General features: G+C 41.4%; 1 protein-coding gene across 2 annotated transcripts in view; it reads right to left on the bottom strand.

Moving 5' to 3' along the window:
• Positions 1-2,075: 2,075 nt before the first annotated feature.
• Positions 2,076-25,770, bottom strand: part of LOC310963022 (NXPE family member 3-like) — a 32,734-nt gene continuing 9,039 nt past the window's right edge. For both annotated transcript variants that reach the window (XM_083935655.1, XM_083935656.1), the window contains exons 2-7: positions 17,784-17,943; positions 15,363-15,806; positions 11,313-11,599; positions 10,577-10,647; positions 5,799-6,005; positions 2,076-5,708 (exon numbers count right to left, since the gene is read on the bottom strand). In XM_083935655.1, coding sequence (XP_083791781.1) covers positions 5,155-5,708; positions 5,799-6,005; positions 10,577-10,647; positions 11,313-11,599; positions 15,363-15,806; positions 17,784-17,897 — 1,677 coding nt within the window. In that variant the 5' untranslated portion in view covers positions 17,898-17,943 and the 3' untranslated portion in view covers positions 2,076-5,154. The remainder of the gene's footprint in view (positions 5,709-5,798; positions 6,006-10,576; positions 10,648-11,312; positions 11,600-15,362; positions 15,807-17,783; positions 17,944-25,770) is intronic.

Here is a 25,770-nt window from a genome sequence, read left to right as displayed (position 1 = left end):
GAATCCAATATATGTATACAGCACAGTTTGCTATAAATAACAAACATTAATAATATATACAACAAAATATGCAAAATATACTATAACAATAATACTATGTACAAAACAAACTAAAAAAAACAGTAGAGAGAGCAGAGTTCTCTGTCAGGCAGAGGTGAGAGAGTTATTATAAAAAGTGATGGATTGTGGCAGGAAAGATTTCCTGAATCTGTTGCTACGACAGCGAAGCTGAAGCAGCCTTCTGGAGAAGGTGCTCCGCTGTCTGACCAGTGTGAGTTGGAGAGGGTGGAGAGGATTATCCATGATGGACAACCGTTTTTTCAGTGTCCTTCTCTCCACCACAGCCTCCAGAGTGTCCTGTTTGCAGCCAATCACAGAGCCAGCCTTCCTGATCAGTTTGTTGAGTCTGTTGGTGTCGCTGGCTCCGATGCTGCTTCCCCAACAAACCACAGCAAAGAAAAGTACACTGGCCACCACAGACTGATCAAAGATCTCCAACATCTTGCTGCACACGTTGAAGGATCTCAGCCTCCTCAGGAAGTAAAGTCTGCTCATCCCCTTATTGTAAACAGCTTCAGTGTTAGATTTCCAGTCCAGTCTGTGGTCGATGGTAACACCCAGGTACTTGTAATCCTCCACCGCCTCCACATCCTTTCCCAGAATGCACATATTTACGTGGTATCGTGTCTCTCTTGGTTCGGCTCCCATTTACCAATGCTTGTTTTCTCGAACCGTGTGTCTTTGTTCTTCGTTGATTGTTTTTTTTTTTTTTGTTTTTTTTTAGTTTCCCGAGATCCTGCTTCCCTGTCTGAACCCTCGCCTGCTTGTCTACCACCTGTTCGTGTTTTTCCCCTGATTCCCGCATTTGCTTCACCTGCACCTGCACCTGGACCCCATTTCGTTTTTCCCCGTTCCCTGGACACTGTTTATTTATTGTTTTGTTAATAATCACTCGTTTACATTTTACTCTGTGTCCATGTCTGCATTTGGGTCCCGCTCCCCAGAGTTATTCCCCGCACCGTTCGTTGTATTTGATGACCCCACTAGATGGAGCTCTTGGTTTAAAGAAAAGGGCTCAATGAATGGCGATTGAGGGTGTTTTCAACCCATTGTTGAACAGAGAGCTCCATCTAGTGGGAATCACTACTCTTCAGGCAATTCCTGATACCTCATAATTCTCATTTGCTCTAAAATGCACTGTGAGATCTAAAGTCTTTTATAGACAGGTCTGTGCCTTTCCTAAGTCCAGTAAATTGAATTTTTCAATTTTAGCTGGACTCCAATAATGAGCAGCAAAGGGTCTGAATATTTTTGGCCATGAGACACTTCGTTTTTTGTAAATTTGCAATAAATCTACAATTCTCTGTTTTTCTGTCAAAATTGGGTGCTGTTTGTACATTGAAGGGAAAAAAAATCTTAAATGGTTTTAGCAAATGGCTGCAAATGAACAAAGAGTGATAACATTAATGAAGTATGAATACCTAACCTAAGACCTAACCTGCAAGACAATGCCAGACCACATGCTGTATGTATTACAACAGCATGGCTCTGTAGTAAGAGAGTCCAGGTGCTAAACTGGCCTGCCTGCAGTCCAGACTTGTCATCTATTGAAAATGCTTGCCACAGGTCTGTATAGGCTGTTGATGTATTCCTCATCAGATCTCAACCTGCAGAGTCAGTCGCAATGGGAACAAGAATTAACTGTTTCAAACACCTCTGCAGAGTGAAAGTCATAAATTCATATTTTCACATGTTGTATCATGTTTATTTCTCTTACGTAACTGTTTTTTTCCCTGTGTCTGAGCGAGCAGCTCTTATTGACTTTTCTACTCACATTCAATGCAGCTCAGGAGCTTTTTTTCCTAAAATGATATAACTCATTTTCTCCCAGGGGTCTTTAAAAAAGAATACAATCAAGAAAGCTTTCGATCACAGGTCAATCTCTGGAGCCTATGAATTTTGGATCTAACACAGGTTTACCTAGTTTCCCTTATACAAAGATTCACAATTTGATAATGGTATTTTTATATAGTTTTACTTATTCATGATTAGATTATAGAATTACTATTATTTTACCTTTATTTTGTTTATCTATATTTTGATATAGAGAAAAGTACACAAATGGGTCTTGACAAACATACATACATACATAAACATACACTACATTTAGTATGTATAAGAAAAAAAGAGGAAGTTAGGGAAAATCAAGCTAACAAAGAATAACAAGCATCTACATATCTACAAGATATTTGGACATTTCCAGTACTTGAAAATGAATATATTCTACAAATAATTTGTCAACAAAAAAATTTAGGAAAGAAAATTGACAACCGGGCCTAGAATTTGATACAGTGGAGATCAAAATTAGAGAACAAATTATAAATACTTTATTTATTCTGAAATACTGACGTAGGAAACATTGCCCCATATGTCATCAAAAAAATGGGGACACAATTTGTGATGACGCCCCTAGATGCCAGTCTGATCAGAAATCCCTGATGCCTTATCAGACGTCTCATCTCTCTCCCTCCCTGCACCACTCTCATCCTTTGACCTTTTAGGTGAAGCTGAAACGCCCTGAAGAGTGAACAAAATGACGTCAAGGTCATTAAATGAAGAACCATGTAAGACTTATTTATGTTAGACAAACGGATGCTGTCGATAAGGGAAATTTATCCGTTAACTAATGGAGAAAAGATTTTTATAAGAGATAAGTTTATTGCACCCTGAATCTAACTCAAGACCCCGCATTTCCTCACTGAAACCTTTGACACTTTTTTACAGCTCAGAGAAACCCACAGACAACCTTCTCTGATAAGAAGAGACAGAGACTCCCACTTTAATATGTTCTTAAAGAAAACTATTATAGGAAGTATAAACTGTTGTAATGTGTATATTATTCATCTGTAAAGAAATTTGTGTTGTTTGGTCGTTCTAGGATCAAGATTGACAGAGTTCCAGAAATGTGGTGATATTTAACATGATCATGTAAGTATTGACATTAAGGATCCAGCAAGGAATAATTTCTAAGTTTGTCCCAGTCTGTATGCATGTATCATTCAGTCATACATTCATTCATACCGCATATTATCATTGAGGATTTTATTTTAACACATTATCAAAATACATTTAGACTAATATCAAAGAATGATTATTTTGACATATGAGAATGTTATTTGATGTTATTGTGTCACTGACACTTCCACAGGATTAATTAACTGGGAGAAAGCTAACATTATGTGGTAATGTATGTGTATTCACTGTAGGATCAGAAGAAAACTGATCCTTGTCTTTGGAGACAAAAGAAAGAAGGAGTTTCTCCCACTTTAGGCGGGAAAATGAATGCATCTCATTATCCAGGCCCCACCTTTGGACTTACAGATAGCAGACCCAAGCTGTCTACTCAGATATCTAGAATATTTCCTCAGATGGTTTCCTCAGACTTCTCGCTTTTCACTTCTTAGTCTTGTTTATTGTATAGTCTTTTATTTTGTAACATCTATCTATCTATTTTTATAAGTTACTTTCTGCCTGTCTTTGTATTAGCAAAGTTCCGTGTTTTATTTGATAAATAACATTTTATCAATCAGTCAAACTTAATTTTAAGTTATGTGCTCGTGTTTTTGAGAACATGCTTATTTTATCTTAGCCTGAGAAATCAGGCTTTAGTCACCAGTGCGAAGTTATCCTTTAAAGTTTATATCAAAATCCAGTATTCACCAGGAGCTTGAAAGTGACTACCTGACTCTCTCATCCACCTAACTCGAAGCTGTTGAAGCTGTTGAAGCTGAAGACTCAGCCACCACATTATCCTTCCCCCTCTTGTGCTGGATCAGCAGGTCAGCTTGTGGTTATGATTGTACATTCAGGCCAGGAAAACAAGAGGGTTATGGTCAGTGTACACAATAACCGGAGACACGGTGGAACCGAGGTACACATGAAAATGCTGGAGAGCCAGGAGCATTGCCAGGGTCTTCTTTTCAAGAGTTGAATAATGCAGCTGATGACACTTGAACTTCGCAGAGAAGTAACAGACTGGATGACATATTGCCTTCTTATCTTTCTGCAGCAGAACATCACCGGCTCCAGATGCACTCGCATCTACTTCCAACAGGAAGGGTTCAGAGAAGTCAGGAGCCACTAGAACAGGAGCACTCGCATCTACTTCCAACAGAGTAGGGATTTTTCTGCATTTTTCTGATTTTTCTGCATCAAAAGCATGCTGACATTCCTCAGTCCAGACCATAAGGCACAGCAGGACTGCAAAGCTTGATGAGGGGTGCAGCTAAAATAGAAAAGTTCTTGCGAAAACATCTGTAATAGCCAGATAACCAGTTCCCCGACCCACCTCCTTCCCCAGATACGTGACAGTAGCTTTCCTGAACTCACATTTGGCGAGGGTGAGGTTCGGGCATATTGTAAGGATGCCCCCTGGATTCGCTAAGGAGGTGTTCCAAGTACAGGGCCTTTGGGAAGACCCAGGACTAGGTGGAGAGATTATATCTTCACACTTGCTTGGAAAAACCTTGGGATCACCCAGTTGGAGCTGGTTAATGTGGTCACTTTGACCATCTGCACAAAGTTAGGCACAGTTTTCTTTTGGCTGCTGCTCTTGGATAAAAGTTGGTATTCGATTAAATTCTGAATAAAACATTTATCTGTTAAATTTAAGGCAAATTAGTTCCCCTAGTGTAGCGTATAAACTCCTGTTAGTTTAACGACTCAGGTCGTCCCTGAATTTCCATCCTCAGACCTCTGTTTCCTGGTTATTAATGAATGTTGCATTATTCTTGAATCTCTCTGTATTGTTATTCTTACTTCATAAATGTATATCATATTGCTTTAAGAGTGTTCTGTCCCTGAAGAGTCTCTGGTATCTGCTTTTTAAAATGATGATTGAGTTTCAGATTGAGATTGATAATAGCTAAAGTTTCATAACATTCTCTAGAAATCCGCATGGTGTACAAGGGCATTTTAAATTCTTAAAATGTATTCATAATTAATAAGGTGATTAATTTATTTAAATCTTAATAAGTGTAGTTCTACACATCTTTTTAAACTGTGTGATCTTTAACTTTGTTATATTCCTTCATTCTGTCCATTCCACAAAATCACACATATCGAATCCCCATTCTTCCCCCCAATCAAACATATCTAGCTGCCCTTTTGAGGGCATGTGTAGGACAAGAGTACATCAATCATATTCTTGATAATGGGAGGTTGAGGGTGGAGGCTGTGTGGCAGGTGGTGGGCAACGACCATCTCCCAGGCATCAATCCAATGAACATTCAGTCCTTTGAACATGGCTCTTAGTACCTTATCACGCTGCAGTGAAAACCAGTCGCTGTTGGTAATTGTTTCATAAAGTGCCAAAAATTTGGGGTTCCCGGTCCGTATGATCACCAGCGTGCCTGGAGCTCTGTCCAGCAGCCGCACCACCGCCCTGCGGATCCTCTGCAGCCTCCGGATGTAGACCTCAATGGGGAAAGTGCTGAAGTGAGACCAGACGCCAAGAACTACGACAGTGTTGGTGCCTCCATTTAAGCCATCCAATTCATTGGCAATGTAAATAATGTCACTGGCTGATATAGGGGCTATACGGATAGGTGGAGCATGCGCGTGGAATGTCACCAAGATGTTGTTTGCATAGTCTAAAGCCATGAAAGGTCCAGTGTTCCTCCGACTGTGCAGGTTAAACTCCTTCAGATCTAAACATATTACAGAAGGAACAGATTAAGCTGCAGAATTAACAAAAAACAACTACTTTTAATTTCCAGAAATCCTGGTGGATCAGGTACCTGGTAGTGCTTCATCGAGGAATTCAAACCATTGCCTGATGGTGGAGTCTCCATACATACGGACCACCTTGCCTTTCAGACACTGACTGATGGTAGAGGAGGTGTTGAATTGGTGAACTGTGGTGCCATCAAGTGCTCCCCACACTCCCTGGTAGTAATAACCAGAGGGTCCAGACTTCACACTGCTATTTTTTACCTCTGATTCACCTGAGAGGAAGTTAAAGAACAAAGGTGGGTTTATTTCATGGTTTTCTTTAATCAATCAATCATGGAAAATCATATGAAATACAGTTTGAGTGTGGTCCTCTCAGTTGATTTAATGTATGCATTAAGACAGTAATAATGAGTACATACTGTATGTTGGGAACAGGTGGGGGCAGGTTCGGTTATTAGAAATTGCCAAAGATACTTATACATTTTTAATAACAAATATCTAAACTCATTTAGAATAACGAGGGGACAGTGCATTCAGTATAAAAAGTGTTAAAATGTTAATATCGAAGGAACATTTACATTTATGAAGTGATTGCTATACACAGACACACAATACTCTTTGAAGTAATAAAGGAGTTTATTACACTTTTATACACGTGGTGTAGTGGTTGTTGGTTGGTGTAGTGTTTAGCAGTGCTAACTTAACACTGCTGTCTCATAGCAAGACGGTTCCGGGTTAGAACCCAGGTTGGGGCAATTTTGTTTGCGGCATCCTCCCATAGTCCAAAGACATGCAAGTCCTGGCAAAAGTTTACCCTGCCTCTCGCCCAGTATCAGCTGGGATCAGCTCAAACCACCGAATACAGAATATAGATGTTTTACAGCTGAACAAACAGATGTCTATCACTATTCCATAAAAGGGATAGTGTTTTGATATTTCACCTCCTTCCTCTCCATCCTGTGGGCCCACCACTCACAGGAGGAACCACTTGGGTCGGGTGCGCTGCTCTTGGGACGTGGAATGTCACCTCTCTGTCGGGGGAGGAGCCGGAGCTTGTGCGGGAGTTGGAGCGCTACCAGTCAGATCTGGTGGGGCTTACCTCCACACACAGTCCGAGCGCTTGTGGGGATACTCACAAACCCCCGGCTGAGCGCCGCTGTGTTGGAGTTCACCCCGATGGGCGAGAGGGTCGCCTCCTCACGCCTGCGAGTGGTATGGGGGAAAACTCTGACTGTTGTTTGTGCATATGCACAGTTCAGAGTATTCGGCCTTCTTGGAGACCCTGAATGGAGTCCTGCACGGGGCTCCGGTAGGGGACTCCATAGTTCTCCTTGGAGACTTCAAAGCCCACGTGGGCAATGATGGAGACACATGGAGAGGCGTGATTGGGAGGAACTGCCTCCCTGATCTAAATCCGAGTGGTCGTAAGTTATTAGACTTCTGTGCTAGTCACGGATTATCTATAACTAACACCATGTTCAAACATAAGGATGCTCATAAGTGCAAGTGGTACCAGAGCACCCTAGGCAAAGGTTGATGATTGATTTTGTAATCGTATCATCTGATATGTTTTGGACACTCGAGTAAAGAGAGGGGCAGAGCTGTCAACTGATCACCATCTGGTGATGAGTTGGATCAGAAGATGGGGGAAGATTCTTGACAGACCAGGTAAACCCAAACGAGTAGTGCGTGTGAACTGGGAACGTCTGGAGGAGGCCCCTGTCTGAGAGATCTTCAACTCACACTTCCGGCGGAGCTTTTCTGGCATCCCTGTGGAGGTTGGGGGCATTGAACCGGAGTGGCAGACCGGGGTGGTGGTTCCTCTGTTTAAAAAGGGGGACCAGAGGGTGTGTGCCAATTACAGGGGTATCACACTACTCAGCCTCTCTGGTAAAGTCTACACTAAGTGCTGGAAAGGAGGGTTCATCCTATAGTCGAACCTCAGATTGAAGAGGAACAATGTGGATTCCGTCCTGGACGTGGAACAACAGACCAGCTCTTCATTCGCGCAAGGATCCTGAAAGGGGGCCTGGGAGCATGCTCATCCAGTCTCCATGTGTTTTGTTGATCTGGAGGAGGCATATGATCGGGTCCCTCGGGAGATACTGTGGGAGGTGCTGCGGGAGTATGGGGTGAGGGGGTCACTTCTGTGGGCCATCCAATCTCTGTACACCCAAAGCAAGCGCTGTGTCCGGATCCTCGGCAGTAAGTCTGATTCGTCCCCGGTGGGGGTTGGCCTCCGCCAGGGGTGCGCTCTGTCACCATCGGCTTTTTGCAGATGATGTGGTCCTGATGGCATCGTCGGTCAGTGACCTTCAGCACTCACTGGAACGGTTCGCAGCCGAGTGTGAAACGGCTGGGATGAGGATCAGCACCTCTAAATCTGAGGCCATGGCTCTCAGCAGGAAACCGTTGGATTGCTTACTCCAGGTAGGGAATGAGTCCTTACCCCAAGTGAAGGAGTTCAAGTACCTCGGGATCATGTTCACGAGTGAGGGGACGATGGAGCGTGAGTTTGGCTGGAGAATCGGAGCAACGGGGGCGGTGTTGCAGTCGCTCTACCGCACCGTTTTGACGAAAAGAGAGCTGAGCCGGAAGGCAAAGCTCTCGATCTACTGGTCAGTCTTCGTTCCTACCCTCACCTATGGTCATGAAAGCTGGGTCATGACTGAAAGAACGAGGTCATGGGTACAAGCGTCCGAAATGGGTTTTCTCAGGAGGGTGGCTGGAGTTTCCCTTAGAGATAGGGTGAGAAGTTCAGCCATCCGTGAGTAACTCGGAGTAGAGTCGCTGCTCCTTTGCGTTGAAAGGAGCCAGTTGAGGTGGTTCGGGCATCTAGTAAGGATGCCCCCTGGACGCCTCCCTAGGGAGGTGTTCCAGGCACACCCAGCTGGGAGGAGGCCTTGGGAAAGACCCAGGACTAGGGGGAGAGATTATATCTCCACGCTGGCCTGGGAACGCCTTGGGATCCACCAGTTAGAGCTAGTTAATGTGGCCCGGGAAAGGGAAGTTTGGGGTCCCCTGCTAAAGCTGCTGCCCCCGTGACCCGACCCCGGATAAGCGGATGAAGATGAGATGAGATGAGATGAGACAAAGACAACATTTCAATGAAATTGTTTTTGAAAATGATATCCTCATTAAGAACAGGACAGGATCATGTTTCCACACTGTTGCATCAACTCTTCTTTTAAAAACACTCTGTAAGCGTTATTTGACATTTTATAATCCAAACATTTAAGTGGATGACAAGTCTGGACTTGACTACAGAGCCATGCTGTTGTAATATGTTTGGCGTTGTCTTGCTGAAATAAGCAAGGCCTTCAGTGAAAAAGACAGAATTTACTTGGCTGCATATGTTGCTTAAAACCTGTATTACCAACATTAATTGTGCCTTTACAAATGTGCAGGTGACCTATACCATGTGCACTAATGGACCCCACACCTTTACGGATTCTGGCTTTTGAACTGTGTAATGATAACAAGCTGGATGGACCCTCATCCCTTTAGTCCACTTCTTGCACCTCACCAGCAATGAGGATGAAAGGAGATCCAATGTGTCAATGAATCCGGGCAAGTGGCCTCCCTTTTCAACTCCAGGCAAACAAGGTGGAAATGCAGGACCAGCAGGACACACTGGGGCAGGTGATACACATTGGCTAACACTTGTACTCTAACCTGTCTGACAAAGAGATCTCAGCCTTGAATGAACTTTCTATCAATCAAGGTATCATCATTCGTCCAGTGGACAAAGGACTTGCTGTGGTTGTGTTGTCCAAGAACAAATGTATTGAAAAGGCCTGTCACCATTTTGACATCACCAATACTACGAGACTATATAAAAATCCCCTGTTGACATGAGAAAATGTTTTGATGCTCTACTGAAAAAGGCACATGATGAGAGCTGTATCAATGATAATCAATGTGGTTTCTTAAAGGTTAAACATCCTGTTATTGCAACCTTTTACCTGCTAATAAAAGTACACATGGGGGCCTATGGGCAACCCTCCTGATCATACTATCATATCACATAATGGTACCTTAAAGCAGTTCACACGTGTTAAAACAGTTAAGTTTCTATAATCTTCGGTCTTAACTGGGCTCTTGTTTTTCTCCAAGTTATGCTTTTGAACTTGTGGTGAAAGGAACATGTTTTAAATACAGTTCACCTATTCCATCATTGTATTACTTGGTATGGCCGTTACATTGATGATGCGTCTTTTATGGCAGTGAGACTCAACTAGAATACCATAAATATTTGAAATCCATAAATCACAACAGTAAGCTATCTACTGACTATTCTGAGGACAGAATACATTTTTGGGATCTAAGTATTTTTAAGGGATTGAGGGGAAGCTACACTCTTCAGGAAGAGTACCTCTTGAAATGCAATTATCAAAGTGGACTCTTTCCACTAACCACTTTTTTGTCACCGTGTATAGCACACATGCCAAATAAATCAAACGCATAGGAGAGATTATAGAGTACTTCTCCATTGAAATAAGAAAACGGCACTGAAGTCTTTTTTTTTTATCATTTTCTCGAAAAACCATACCATGATGTCAGGTATGTTTTGAAGGGAAACCGTTTCCAATGACGGTTCTCAGATGATTCTGTCTAACAAACCATCTGACAATGGGTCAGGTTAAGTATAAAGTGACTCAATGAACATCTGTCCTTACTCCTGAAAGACTAGATACACGCCTAACAGGCGGTGCAACGTTCATTAATTACTTTTGCCGAATGCTCCATGCTCCCATCACTCTACCTGCCTGTTTTAAACATTAGTTTTGAATTATCACCATCATTATAGGCAGTAGTGGCAGAAGTGAAAATAATACATTACCTTCTTTTTTTGGTAACACAGTGACATTGGCAGGCCCTGAAGCCTGAATGTAGACTTTCATGTTGACACCACTGAAGAAAAGCACACATTAAACATAAATACAAAAAAGGAAGATACAAATCTGGAATCATTTTGTGAAGCAAAAACAAAAAAAAACATTTGTTAGCAACTAACAGGTGAACATAGCAGAACATTAACACACATATTTCCCTGTGGAGTTGTTGGAGACCTAGTGTGAGTCACCAGATGTAGACTGTTGGGATAAAGTCTGCCATTTCAGGTCTGGCTATGTGAGACTAGTGGAGACCAAACAAGAGCTAAAACGAGAATGAATATCAGACTTAAATTACAACTGCCTTTAACACAACTCCAAATGAATGTTAATGTCCACATCTAATGGATGTTGCAATCATACTTCAAAGTATATAAGGGGATATGTGTCAATGTCATGAGACAGATTACTGTGCAAATGAAGCATCTTTAAGTTTTTTAAAATACCACATTGAAAATAAAATGCATGGATTTGCAGTAAAACATGAACAAATCACAGAAAACACTTTTCAGTTTTCTGTATAATAAAAGTAAACTGGTAGACAACTAGATTGTTTTGTTTTTGTATTTTCTCAGACTCAACTCCTCTGAGATTCAATCATACATGAACTAACTAGTAAAGCCTGGATGTACGCATTTATCAGGAATCACAATCAATGCCAGTTGTGTCTCTTTACTTCCTCACTTTTTAAAGAGCTTCACCTCCTTGATCTTGAGGGTGCATTTTGTCGTTAGGTGGTTGATCCTAGCATCACAGCTCAGGTTCTTTGGTTTGTAGCAGAACCAAGGCTCGCCTGTACGGAGGTCAGTGTAGTTGCAAAGTGGCTGAGTTTGACGTAAGCAGACGTTACAGATGGTAGTTTGAGAGAGTGAGCCTGAGCGGAAGAGACTCTTGAAGTTAATCCTGTCAGGGTGTTCGCTGGTCAACCTGTTCAGTACTGTGACAGCCTCACTAGAGTGAACCAGCATCACCTGATTGGACAGAGAACCAGAGTTTCCACTAAATCCAATAATGTTCATTCATATCAAGAAAGACAAAGTGAAAACTACTTGGTGCTGTAAGCGCAAGCTTTGGAGAGGTACTAGAGTTCTCTCTTTTAGCCTTTCCTAAAACAAAAACCGTAACATGTACAAACTGAGATCTATCTGATAAATAATACTTAAAGGAGCTAAATGTGGTTCCTTTCAAAGCCAATTAGATGCTCCCTGTCTCTGTAGCAGGATGTGATGGTCAATAGTGTCGAAGGCAGCACTAAAATCTAGTTAAACAAGTACAGAGACAAGTCCTTTGTCTGAAGCTATTAGAAGGTCGTTAGTAATTTTGACCAGTGCTGTCTCAGTGCTATGATTCATTCTAAATCCTGACTGGAAGTCCTCAAATAACTCATCACTATGTAAAAAGTCACACAGCTGATTGGCGACTAATTTCTCGAAGATTTTAGACAGAAAAGGAAGGTTAGCTATAGGTCTATAGTCCGCTCGAATCTCTGGATCAAGACTGGTCTATATTCTTTTTGACTTTTTTGCCAAACTTAGTGAGATTCCTCTAATTTAGAGTAACGCCATTTATTTTCCAATTTTCGCGATACTTGTTATAAGTTTCAGGTTTGTGAGTTATATAACTTCCCCTGTTTAATTAGCTTCTTTTTTAAACGAGCAACAGAGTCAAGTGTTGTTCGTAGTGAGCCTGAAACACTGTCAACAAGGTCATAAATTTCAGAGAAACTTAGGTTAGTACAAGAATCTTGAATATAAGGATAAGGCATTCAAATAAATGCAGATGGAATTGCTTTCTTTAATTTACTTACAGCACTATCAGAAACTTTTTAGTGTAGAAACTTTTGCCCAGAGGTGAGTAGTCCTGTAATATGAATTCAAAAGTTATTAAATAGTGGTCTGATAAAATAGGATTCTGTGGAAAAACTAGTAAGTCTTTAATTTTCACACCATAAGCCAAAACAAGGTTGAGGGTGTGAGTAAAACAGTGAGTAGGTTTATGTACACTCTGACTAAAACCAATCGAATCTAATAGAGAGATAAACGCATTGCTAAGGCTATTATCCATGTCCACGTGAATTTTAATATCTCCTACATTGAATACTTTATCAGATTTAAGGACTAAATTTGACAGAAACTCTGAGAATTCAGACAGAAATTCAGAGTATGGCCCAGGAGCATGGTACACTATAACAAGTATTATTGGCTGCACAGTTTTCCAGGTTGAATGTGAAAGACAAAGAACAAGAGTTTCAAATGAATTATAATTTAGTTTAGGTTTAGGGTTGATTAATAAGCCTGAGTCATAAATAGCTGCAACGCCTCCTCCTCGGCCACTGCCCCGAGGAATATGGGTATTATTATGACTGGGAGGAGTGGATTCATTTAGGCTAACATATTCTTCATGACACAGACAGGTTTCCGTCAGAAAGAGTAAATCAATATGGTTGTCTGATATCAGATCATTTACTAATACAGCTTTAGATGGCAGAGATCTGATGTTTAAAAGTCCAAATTTTTTTGGGGGGATTTTGTTGCATTATCTCAGATTTTTCAAGTTTTTCTGTATTGCTCCTCTTCTGTTAATTTTCAAAAAAGTGCTCCACAGGGAGTGCAGAGAGGTGTGTAAGATTGCAACCCTGCTTCCTGTGTGTCTGAGGTAGGGGCAGCACAGAGAGGTGTATTAAACTGTGACTCTGCATCCTGATCCCAACACTGGGTTGTTGTCAGGAGGTGGTGGTAGTGGAGGACCGGACAGTCAGGTCAGTGTAGATGGATAAAAGTCTTGACACCTTCGGGTGCAGGCCGTCATGTTTAAAAAGACCGGGTCTGTTTAAAAAGATTCAAAGTTGTCCACAAATGGAATACTTTTCCCCAGGCAGTATCATTTAAGCCACAGGTGCAGCTGGCGGAGGCAGCTGGTTATGATGTCACCAAAACGCGGCGGGGGAAGCAGCCAGAAATAATAAGTCGCTTCCCCGTGTCTAGCAGGCGGTTCACCATGGACCTGAAGTCCTGCTTGAGGACCTCGGACTGGTGGTTCTCTATAAAGTTGGTACCAGCCTGCAGGACCAGCGTGGCGGCCGAGCTGTGCAAACACAGCCGGAGGGTGGAGGGCGGCAGAAGGTCTGGCTGCGTACCAGCACAGAGGGAATGCGCTGTTCCACGGGCTGCCTGGAGGTGCGCCAGCCTGCGACTGCTCCTAACCGAGACTGAACCTCGTCTCATTCTTGCTTGTTAACGACTGAGCCTTTCAGGGGTGCTTCATTCTTATTCTTTATACCCAATCATGACACTCACTTGTTTCCATTAACCTGTTCATCTGTGGAATGTTCTAAAACAGTGTTTTTATGAGCATTATTCCACTCTGTCTTTTGTTGTCCCAGTTTTTTTGTAATGTGTTGCAGGCATGAAATTCAAAATTAGTTTATATTTGCAAATCAATTTCAAAATTCTATATTTTGTCTTTGTAGAGCATTCAATTGAATAAAGATTGGAAAGGATGTATATATCATTGTTTTCTACTTTCAAATTTGGGGAATAACCCCATGGAGAACTGAATACGAGGCATGGGCAAGAGTAGTTAATTCCAAGTTTGAGGGATCGCATCAATTCCACAAGGGCCAATTGACCACTTTTTTTTCCAAATCCGTTTTAGAGTGCAACGGAATAGTGATGCACAGCAATACAGCCTAACCAACACCTAATGCCACCGTAGTCAATGGGGGAATTTTTGGGTCTATGTAGATCACAAATAAATCATAGAGTGTGGTCTGTATCTACTCTGTAAAGTGTCCTGAGATAACTTTTGTTATGATTTGGCACTGTAAATAAAATTTAATTTAATATATTAATATTAAAATGTTCTTTGGGTGTGGTTTTATACAAGATCACATATGCACTTTTATTATATTTATATTGTTTATATGTGAAATGGAAACTAAACTAAACTTAAAAAAACTTTTGCGGCGCAACAGCCAGCACTGAGATTTTAAGAGCCACACACTTCCTCTAAAAGCTCATTTCTGTTCTTTTAGAAGCATTCAGATACCTGGTTAGCACTAGTGTAGCTACTCATTTAGTACAACAGCAGAGCTGCAGCTAGCTAGCAGCCTCAGTCTGGCTAAAGGCAGCTACGTCCATTGCGTCCGGTCTGCAGCTTTCATATATCTTCCTAGTGATGTCCAAATTAAGCTTGTCTGAAGCATAGTAATGGTGAATCTGCTAACATGAATAAACATTTTTAAAAGTAACGTTAATCTTACTTTAATACATTCCCTTCCTGTTTGTCTGTCACTTCAGCAACCGTCCTCGTTAAACCGAACAGCGGCGCTCGGTGAAGTGGCGTTAACAACTGGCTGTTTTCGGCTTAGGCACTGAATCATTGATGTTGTGCTGTTGTGGTAGAACAGTTGTAGGTTGCAGTGGGAACATTGCACCTTTTTGGCTTCTTTTTTTATGTGTGAAATGATTCCAAACTCATTCTCTGCCTTTTTTGGATGTAGTGGTGTGCATCCGCAAAAACAGTCCGTGTGGAACAGTGATCCCTGCGCTGAACAGGCCGCATAACGTGCAAGATAAGAATGAAACGAATCATAGAGGCAGAGATTTTGCCTCGATAAACTTTTGCAATCAAGCCCTAATAACAATGCAATGCAACAATGGGACTTCTGGACTCTGGTCTAATTGGGGCCCTACAGGACAATCTCATTTAACATGATAGTCTATTTAGCATTACCTCAACATGTGCGTCTCCTTCCCACAGTAAAGAGAATAGAGCAGAGTAGCTGCCATTGAGATGATCCACCACTTGCCCAACCACACCTGCACCAAGCTTCTGGTTGTACAGCCGGGCGAGTAAGAAGTCCCCCCCAGACTTCTTGGGATGGCCCTGGAAGTCAGACATGTTGATCATAACATGAAGCTGATCCCCTACGTGCCACTGTCCTCCTCCCCTCCTTGAAAGAATGGTGAAGGAGCTGTGAGCTGGATGACTTGTCCGCCCCAGGGAAAGAGGAGATGGCAAAAGTGGAGTTTCAGGCCAAGCAATGGAGTCTAGTAGGAGGTGTTCCTCCAGTGCATCATTAGGGGCCGGTAGCTGGAAGGGGCAGAAGCCTTGATGCCTGTCAGGGCCAGTGGAAACAGTCTGGACGATGATGGTGGAGTTTACTTTATGCTGAGACTGACAAGGGGTTAAGAGAGATGAGAACAAAGATGCATCAAACAAATGTACTGAGAGCAAATTAACTTCTTCTAGTTCTAATGAACACCTCACTTCCGGGGACCAAGCAATAATCCCACTCCAATTGGACACATGCTTGAAAGGGGCACTGCCCTAGTAAAGCAAGAGGGTCAAGAATGAAGGTTTTATACTCCCCCAAAGCACCAAATGATTTGGGGTATCAATAAGAACTGTTAATCTTTAAGCTGCAGGATTTATTTTTTCAAACTTGACCTTCAGGTCCTTACTCTGTTAACATTTACCCATAGACACAATTCTTTACACAAGTAAATAATCTTAATGTGATTGAATTTGAAGATGTTCTTGTGCATTCACTGAAATTCATGTTTTGGGATATAGAGGCTGTTTCAAGACTGATGATTTGCCATGGCTGAAAGATGCATTGGATTTTGATGCATACACATTGGACTGAATCACACTAAAGGGACATAATGCTTTAGTCTTTTCACAAACTCCACTGATGAGAGAATCAAAGTAAAAATGGTAAACTACAGACATTGTGGAGAGTTTAAAACATGACATGTTTATTTTGTCACAATATGATTAAAGTTTACTGTTGCTCATTGCGCACATATAGAATTGATAGAAAACATATGTTCCCACAGCCTTTTGTTCCCACAGCCCTATGTTCCCACAGCCTTACGTTCCCACAGCCCTATGTTCCCACAGCCTTTTGTTCCTACAGCCCTTTGTTCCCACAGCCTTATGTTCCTACAGCCCTATGATCCCAAAGCCCTATGTTCCCACAGCCTTATGTTCCCACAGCCCTATGTTCCCACAGCCTTATGTTCCCACAGCCCTATGTTCCCACAGCCTTTTGTTCCCACAGGCCTATGTTCCCACAGCCTTATGTTCCCACAGCCCTATGTTCCCACGGCCTTATGTTCCCACAGCCCTTTGTTCCCACAGCCTTATGTTCCCACAGCCCTATGTTCCCACAGCTTTGTCCCCACAATCCTATGTTCCCACAGCCCTATGTTCCCACACCCTTATGTTCCCACAGCCCTGCATTCCCACAGCCTTATGTTCCCACAGCCTTATGTTCCCACAACCGTATGTTCCCACAGTCCTATGTTCCCACATTTGAGATTGATCACACAGTGTGACAGATTGGGAATACTTTTTAACCCTAACCCTAACATAGAGCCTAATTTTGAAAAGAAATCTTATGATGTAGGAATGTAGGGCTGTGGGACCTAATTTTTAGTGGGAAAAAAATGTTAGAAATGTGGGAACATAGGGCTTTGGGAACAAAGGAATGAACCTGTGACAGCCAACCTCAAGTTAGGCAGAAAAACAATAGTATTGGGAGTAGAAATCTGACACTGAAGGAATGTGAGAGTTGGAAAAAGAGCAGTCAGATAGCATAACCTGAGTAGGGAGGGTTTTTTTTCTATTTCAGAAATATGTGGCTGATTAGAGAATCGCCCCTGCACCACCAGTGAACATGAGAATGTGTGGGCGTGTGTCTGTGTGTATTCAAGAGTGTGTGTGTGTGTGTGTGTGTGTGTGTGTGTGTGTGTGTGTGTGTGTGTGTGTGTGTGTGTGTGTGTGTGTGTGTTAGTGTATGTGTGGGATGGACAAGACCTAATTGTGATGATGATGCAAAAGACCTCCTCCTTAGAACATACATACATACTGCTCATTGTTGCTGCACCCTCCTTCTGAGATGCTTTGATGTAGCTCCTATCTAATTTAAGCTCCTCTGTTCCTTGTTTTATACAAAACACGATCAACTTGTTGTAGTAGGCTTGGGCTCTCATATTAGGTAGTAATTAAAGCAGCAAATACTAAAGCTTTGTCTGCGGCTGGCATGTAGCTACATGTAAACAGCAGCATGTTCTACCAGGATATCTCCAGATAGAGATATAAACTGGGTACAGCCTTTAAGTGGGCCCACTAAAATCAAGTTCTCACCTCCAGAATGCCCATGTTACGTAGAACAAAGAGTAGCACAGCCACAGCCAGAAAGAGGAAACAGACACTGTACTTCTTTCTAACACTCCATCTGGCCTCTGGGACAGTCTTCATCTCTGGCTGCAGCAAGGGCCCACTTCCTCTGGTAGTGGATTAAAAGCTATTAAAAAAAAAAAACAAAGGGGTAAGTGACACCTTATCATGCTAAATAATATTACTTGCTAAAATTCAGTTTAGATAAAATGATAATAATAGTGTGATGTGTCTGTGTAATGGCCACAGCAATGGTCACACAAACATCTTAAAAAGTGGAAACCATACCTTGATTTCTTTTGCTCATGCAGTTTATCTTGTTGAGATATCATATAATTTCTCGGATTCGTTATTCATATATGGTGTTTGTACAAATAATTTACAGGACACATTGATTTTGTTTCACATACACATTATTTATTTAGTGTGAGAGTATCAAGGTTTTGTAGCATGCACATTCAGTTACTTTTGTACAGTCTATTCTTTCTAAACTTTTTCATTGAGCTCCTTCGTGTCTGAGATTCTGCACTCCTGGGCAAAAGGGTGACACCCAGAGCAAGAGTTGTTTTATCAAGTTTTAAAGAAGAGGTGGAACAATTGGACTCTACCACTCCTCACAATGTCATGGGGTCCTTCCTGCTGCCGTCTCGAAGTGGAGCCGGACCAAACACGCATCTGGAGGAATTTAGCATTAAGCCTGAACTCTAAGTTTATTTATCCTATGATGGGAAACTTATAATGATTGTAAGATCATTACAAGTTTCCCATCTCATATGAACATGCCGTTGCTCTCTAATATTAAAATAATTAATTATCATTGTGAATCAGTATCAGAAATATTTTAATAATCCCAGGGGGAAATTATTAGTGACTGATAACATCACAAGTGATACAAATAATTATTCATTGATCCTAGTCTCTGAGGCTGTCCGCAGAGTCAGTGTTAATTAAAAAAAAGGACATGCAGATCAAGGTTTCATTCAGAGTGTAAGAATATTTGAATGTGAGTGCAAATACTGCAGTTCAAAGAAATTATGCATAGAAATTACTAATTAACAAATTATCTAAATTACTATTTAACATTAGATAGTCCTGGGTTATCAACTAATATCCAACCAGGAAGCTGAAGCTAAAATATTCCTTCAGATATAACACAAGCTTCCTATTTTCACTTCACAATCAGGCACACTATCAAGTTATGTGCCATTTTGTTTTAATTGAGTCATTTTTATTAATTCTCAACACTTTTCAGCAGTGGCAAACACTTTGCGGTAATGCACACTAGGTGGCAGCTGCGCAGCACTGATGTCGTTCTTTCTGGCAGGCATTTAGCTCCTCAAAAAAAAAGGGAATAACATCATGATATGTGATTCCTTTTCTTTTCTTTTGATGGTGGTGTCTGAAACTTTTATCTGTTAACATAGATAAGCCCATGAGCTTTGTTTATTCCTAACTGTTATCCTGTACAAGTTTAAAGCTGTGATGTTACTGTACAGTTGAAATGAGGGAGGCATGACCACAATGGCCGCTTTACTAGTTCTGGGGGGAACGTGGGTCTTGTTTCAATGTCAATGTAGATGCTAAACTGTTTATAATGTTTAATGCATATTATTAGTTGAGACTGATGTAACCCATGTTAAAATATGGTATAAATAAGAATAAGTACTTTAAAAGCTGCATAAATAAGTTTAAAAGTCAAACGTGATTAATTTAATGTAAATTAATTAATCAGAGTTAAAGTTAATACAACAATAACTTAATGTTGAAGATGAAAATAATGCCGACAGGAAGTTCATATCGCTGCCCTTTAAGGGACTAGCAGCAGAGACCGGAGCAGAGGAGGAAATCGGAGCGAATGAGTGGAGATCAATAAGCAGAAAACGGAGTGAAAAAGTGGATTTTGCAGTCGGAAAAACAGAATTTGCCTGGTCGGGAACTGACGGGATTTCATGTGTACTAAGCCACACCGGTTTTGGTGAGTCTTGTGTTGATTTTATTTTCATTTTTACTATGTTGTACCTTTTTTTTCCCTGGCGAGAGCTAACGCTAAAAAGTAGCTGTTTATAAGGAAATGCTCCGTCATAAACTGTTTACCAGTAATATTTTGGGTTTATGAAGACTGTGAATGTCATAAAAGTGACTGTATGCTGTGTAAATGAAAGGCGCTTGCAGTATTTGATGTGTGAGACGGAGCCGTGAGTTCAAAGAGACCGCTCCGCCGCCATTTTGAGATGAAAAAGCAACGTAGCAGTAATGTTACAAACTCAGAGACTGTGAAATATTTATTTGTGTAATTTGAAGATTTAAAGAGATTTATGTTTGTATTTATGACCTGTTACACAGGTCAGGTTTTATGCTTGGTTTGGAGCTCGGTCGGAGCGAGGATTGGTCTGCCGTGTGCGGCGTGCACATGCATAGACGGGATTCAAGATGGCGAGCCAGAACCAGACCATCAACTCATCTTCTCCATCGCATCAGTGAGGAAGTCTTCTGCGAATGGTGACTCGCTACCAGAGCGGTAGGAGTATCAGATATGGGTTTGAACTGAACTGAGAACTGATTTATTTTTGGACTGAATCGAACTGAAGCTTTTCATTGAACTGAAACGTGAACTCACATTTGGACTGTGAACTTGATCTGGAAGTGTCATACTTTTATTTTGAGTTCATATTTTGAATGTTATTTGAATGATTGTGGTCCACTATGACCTGATTGTGTAATTGAAGGTATTTTCTTACCTGTAAAAGAAAGGGAAAAAGAGTTAACTCAAGAAGAAAAAATAGTAATTCTAAATTCAGAAAAGACCGCTCTAATTAACTTAAATTAGCCTGACTTAAATAAACAGGTGAACTAAAGACCCAAAAGAAAAAGTGAAATACTTTTTTTGTTATACTCAACTCAATTTCAGGAACCTGCAGGATATTTTATTTTATGTACTGTTTTGTATGTGTTTTTGAATCCAGTAAATTACCAGCATTTTATATTTTAAGCAACGGCCTCTGGTGTAATTATTTTGCTCCCCACTCCTTAGAACGTAGAACTGGTCCAGTGGCGCAGTTTGTAGTGTGACACCGGTGCTACACTGACAACTTATGTTGCCAATGCTAAATAACTTTTGCTGTTAGTTCGTAATGTGCCTGGGTGTGAAGCAGCCACATTATGAATGTCTAAAGGTTTAAATAATTACAATCTGAGTTTCTTTTTTTTCCTCTCACCTCGTTGTGAGCAGATGAAAAATGATCCAGGTCGTCAGGTGGGGATCCAGGATCCTGCAGCAGTGGAGCAAATCTGTTCTCCAGTTGTACACATTGTTGTTGGGTAGGTTTGTTGTTATTCCTCCCTTTGGCAGCTGTCCGGGGCTCTGTCAGCAGGGGTTGATGAGACGCTATGCCGGGAGGGTAGAGCAGGCCAGCCAGTCGCATCACAAATCCCAATGCCCTGGGCACTGCCTGTTAGTCTCCCACGCGTTCCCCAGGGAGAGGATTTACTATTAGGCTTAGCACCAATAGAGTTCTAGCAAGAACTTGTGGATTTATTACCTTGTACATGGTTCTCCTGTATCTTCGTAGTGATAAAACTAGCCGTGTGTTAGAATTTTCTTGTCCACTGTTTTGGGGCCATGGTAAAGTTGTATCATTCCCACATTGTCCATTTACTTCTAACCTGTGGATTTTGGTTTCCAGTACTGCAATCTTCTGGAGAAGTTTGTGGTAGTCGTCTTCAGAAAAGGGAGGCATCTTGCTGCTAATTAGCTTTGGCTCTGTTTCACTGCAGGCTTTTGCTATGGGTCGGCCTAGGTTGAGCAGTACTCAGGTCGCACAAATATTTACGTAATTATGGCAGTAGTCTTTTATCCACAAAAAGTGTATAGTCCCATTGATTTATCAGTATACAGGAGCCACTCTACGTAATTTAACTTAGAAGAAAGCATGAATATCAGCACAGAATTGCAAGCAGAGGCGAGAGCAGAGACAAAAGTGCCTGAACTGCGAGAAAGCCGCAAGAAAACTGGGAAGACTATTACTGATAAGAGCTAGCAGTGGGTCCCAGGTTTGGTGAAATGCCGTCAAAGATCCCCTCTGTTAAAACCTTAACTTCTCTAACCGTAGACATTGTAAAATGTCACGTACCCAACTGTTATGAGTCGGTGGAGAAACCGGTTTCCATTCAAGGAGAATGTTACGTCTGGTGAGCAGGGTGGTAAAGGCCACGACACGTTAATGGGCAGATTTTTAGAATGAGGGAGCCCAAAAAGAGCAGTCAGGGGATTTGGTTCCAAATTTGTGTTAAGAGCCAGTTTTAGGGTTTGAAATATATCAGACCGAAATTCAGCAAGCTTTAAGCATGTCCAGAACATGTGTGCGTGGTCGACTGAGTTTACGTGCACCACTGTGACTAGGGTATATCTTAGCCAGTTTGTGAAAGCTCTATAAATGGGCTCTATTAATCACCTACCACTGTAATAGGCCCTGACTGACACAAATCAAGGTTGAATGGACCAGTTTTAAAATGTCCCTCCACTGGACCTCAGTAACGTCTACCCCCAAATAATTTACCTGTGCACTTTTAGGTGATACAGTGGGGACTGGGATCAGAAGAGGAATCTTATTATAAATGACAGACATCAGTCATTTGTGTTGTACGTTGAGAGACAGGAATTGGTCCATCTCATCTTCACGGAGGTGGTTCTGAAAATGTGGGAATTGCTTTTATCGAAAAATAGGCAGGCTGTTTTTGTACGACATAGGTGCAAAGGATGCAAAACACCTTCCTCATACAGGTCATCAAGCATTTTGAGGCCCTTATCCAACCATATGCGAAACATAGGATCTGTTCAGGAAGGGAGAAATGCATAATTGTTTAAAACTTGGGCACGGGTTGAAGCCCTGTTAGAGCCGTGCTGCTTCCTGAACTGGATCCAGATTTTAATGGTATTGGTGATGACCATTTTAGGTGAAGCCTTATGGGCAATTATTGGGAGCTGTGAGCAAATCGTGTGCAAAGAGCAGTAAGCAGATGTTATCTTAGTATGAGCCCAGGGTGGGCAGACGTCTGCAACTTAAACGCAGAGCCAATATAAAAGTTTCTTAATGTTGTAGGCCCAGAAGTCGTGGCGGAAATTAGGGAGTTCCAGTCCCCCTTCAGGTTTAGGGATTTGAAGAATATGTTTTTTGATACGGGATGGTTTATTCGGCCAAATAAAGGCGTTAAGTTGTTGGGCTAGATAAGCAAAAAAGACAGGGGGAGGGCCACCCATCTAGACAAGTCCGACTTATCTAGATGGGTGGCACTCCCCCTGTCCCTTGCAGGAGCGAGAGTCAACACTCCTCTACTCCATCTCAGCCAAACCGGAAAACCCCCTATCAACTGAACTTTTGTATAATGTCTTGTGTATTTTAAATTAAACCTTCAGAACATTGATGGACTAAAGCCAGCATGGTCTCACTTTGTTCTCTATGTGCTCATAACTCTTTTAGAATCAAATCACTACAAGATCAAGCCAGTTGAATGTTCCAAAACATAACCAAAACCAAACTGATCATATGGTTTTAACTGCATGTAAATCTAAATCAACAAAATAAATCCAACATATCCAGTAACTACAGTGAAAGTACGAAGTACAATATTTTGCTTTGAAATATCGTGGAGCAGAAGTAAAGTGTAGCATAACATAGAGGTACGTTAAGTTTTCACTCTTTAATGAATAAGAGGAGGTGAACGATAGTGGTGGGCTGGTGGCCAGGCAGGAGCTGAAAACGCACCAACCTAACTTTTAGCTTTGCCCTCATCTGCACCATCCAAACCAGCAAAAAAGAACCAGGATCTTACTCGTTCCACCAATGCAACATATTGGCAGACACATGCAGACTTTACAGCGTTATCTGTAATTGTAGTATGCAGTACGCTGCAATTATATTTTTCCTCTTAGTCCGCCAATTCACATCATATTAGCACTATATTACCAGCTGGCCGATTAACTGCACCATATGAACGAACCAACAGCGAAGGATAAAGCTTCACAAACACAAGGAAAACTGCTTGCTGACCTGTTAACCATTCTTCTCGCTGGCAAAGTGCAGCTGAACCTGGGGCCTGATTCTGCACACTGCTGCACATTCAGCAGTAATGATCTCCAATCAAGGTAATATCCCTCAACCGGGACTTTCATCCCGAAACTCACAATACACCTTAAAATTGGTCTTTTCCAAACTATCCAACATTCCAAAATCATCTGGGATCCGCACACTAAACCAAGAGGCCTCCTCAGTTGGAAAGCGTTTTTTCCGACGCAAATCTAGGCTTTCTGTGTTTATCTGAGACATGGCTGACCATATCGTGGCCTGTTGCATCATTTACAATGCCCTGCTAAAATGTTTTTAGAAAGAATAAAATATAAAGGAAGGGTCGGTGGGCTGCTAACGTATGTGAAAGATGACATTAAATGTAAACAAATTGACCTGGTGTGCACAAATGACAATGAATGTATTGCCTTAACCATTACCCTTTCCCAGCAAATGCCATTTAACGTGATTGGAGTATACATACCCCCATCATCCGACGTTAAGTTTTATAAATATTTTAAAATCCTGCTTAAGGAATTAAATACAAAGAATGTATAGTTCAAGGGGATTTTACTCTGAACTTAATCAGGAAAAGACACTAGTAAAAAGCTTAAGGCACTTACAATTTGAATGAACTCAATTAATAGATATACCTACTAGGCATGAGCGAGTACAGCATTATCTGTATCTGTTTACCATATGACTTATCTGTATCCGTATCCGTACTCGGAATGGTTGCGGCCTAACCCGGAAAGGGGTTGAGATTTTTTGAAATGGTAAGGGCTTTAACCAGTATGTTATTTTTAGCATGCAATTGATATGGTTGATCAGAAATAGTTCTCTCTCTCTCTGTGTGTGTGTGTGTGTGTGTGTGTGTGTGTGTGTGTGTGTGTGTGTGTGTGTGTGTGTGTGTGTGTGTGTGTGTGTGTGTGTGTGTGTGTGTGTGTGTGTGTGTGTGTGTGTGTGTGTGTGTGTGTGTGTGTGTGTGTGTGTGTGTGTGTGTGTGTGTGTGTGTGTGTGTGTGTGTGTGTGTGTGTGTGTGTGTGTGTGTGTGTGTGTGTGTGTGTGTGTGGCGCTCCAACATATCACAGATGCAGACACAGTCCGATAATGAGGATTTTTCATGTAATCCGAGATATTACTCGTATTCGGCAATAGTGCGTTATCCGCTGACGCTCGTTTACTCCGCTACCCGAGTATCCGGCTCATCTCATACTACTAGAATGACAGATATCTCAAAGACTCAAACCTATCTCATTTTCAGTAATAAGTCTGAGAGAATCACTAAATAATTTAATCTCTTTACTTGTCTGCCAGATCACAATATGATGCTTATTGCTAGTTAATGAACAAAAAACAGGTTTATGTATTAAAAAGACACCAATAAGCACTCCCATGGAATTGGACAACAAGATATGAACACATTTAAAGAAGAACTAGGCCGGGTTGATTGTAAATGAACAGCAGCAATGATACAAATTTTGATGTGCCTGTCTGACACTCAACATCAGCAAAATGTATGTATTTTTATAATTAAAAAAATGGAATTCAGCCCGATATCATAGTTAAGGGAGAAAGGATCCAGACTCTGTCACGTTTTAAATATTTGGGAATAAAAGTTGACTCACAGTTGTCACTTAAAAACGTGTGAAACAGGTTTGTAAAATTGTTAAATTCCAACAACACTTGCTCTACTACAGACACTGGACAAAAAGCAATCACATTATCACCATTGTGTCTTTTTCTGATGTTAGTTTAGTAAAATAATCAATGATTTAGCCGCTCCTCTATTAAATGAGTTTTTATTCCTGTTAGAGCCTCTAAGTGTTGGAACTCAGTACCAAGAGAGATTAGAGAGTGGAACCGCTTTGCTGGTTTTAAATGCAAGATAA

Source organism: Echiichthys vipera (genome assembly GCF_963691815.1).
Source record: "Echiichthys vipera genome assembly, chromosome: 20".
NCBI lineage: Eukaryota > Metazoa > Chordata > Actinopteri > Perciformes > Trachinidae > Echiichthys > Echiichthys vipera.
This window is presented reverse-complemented; position numbering and strand designations above follow the sequence as displayed.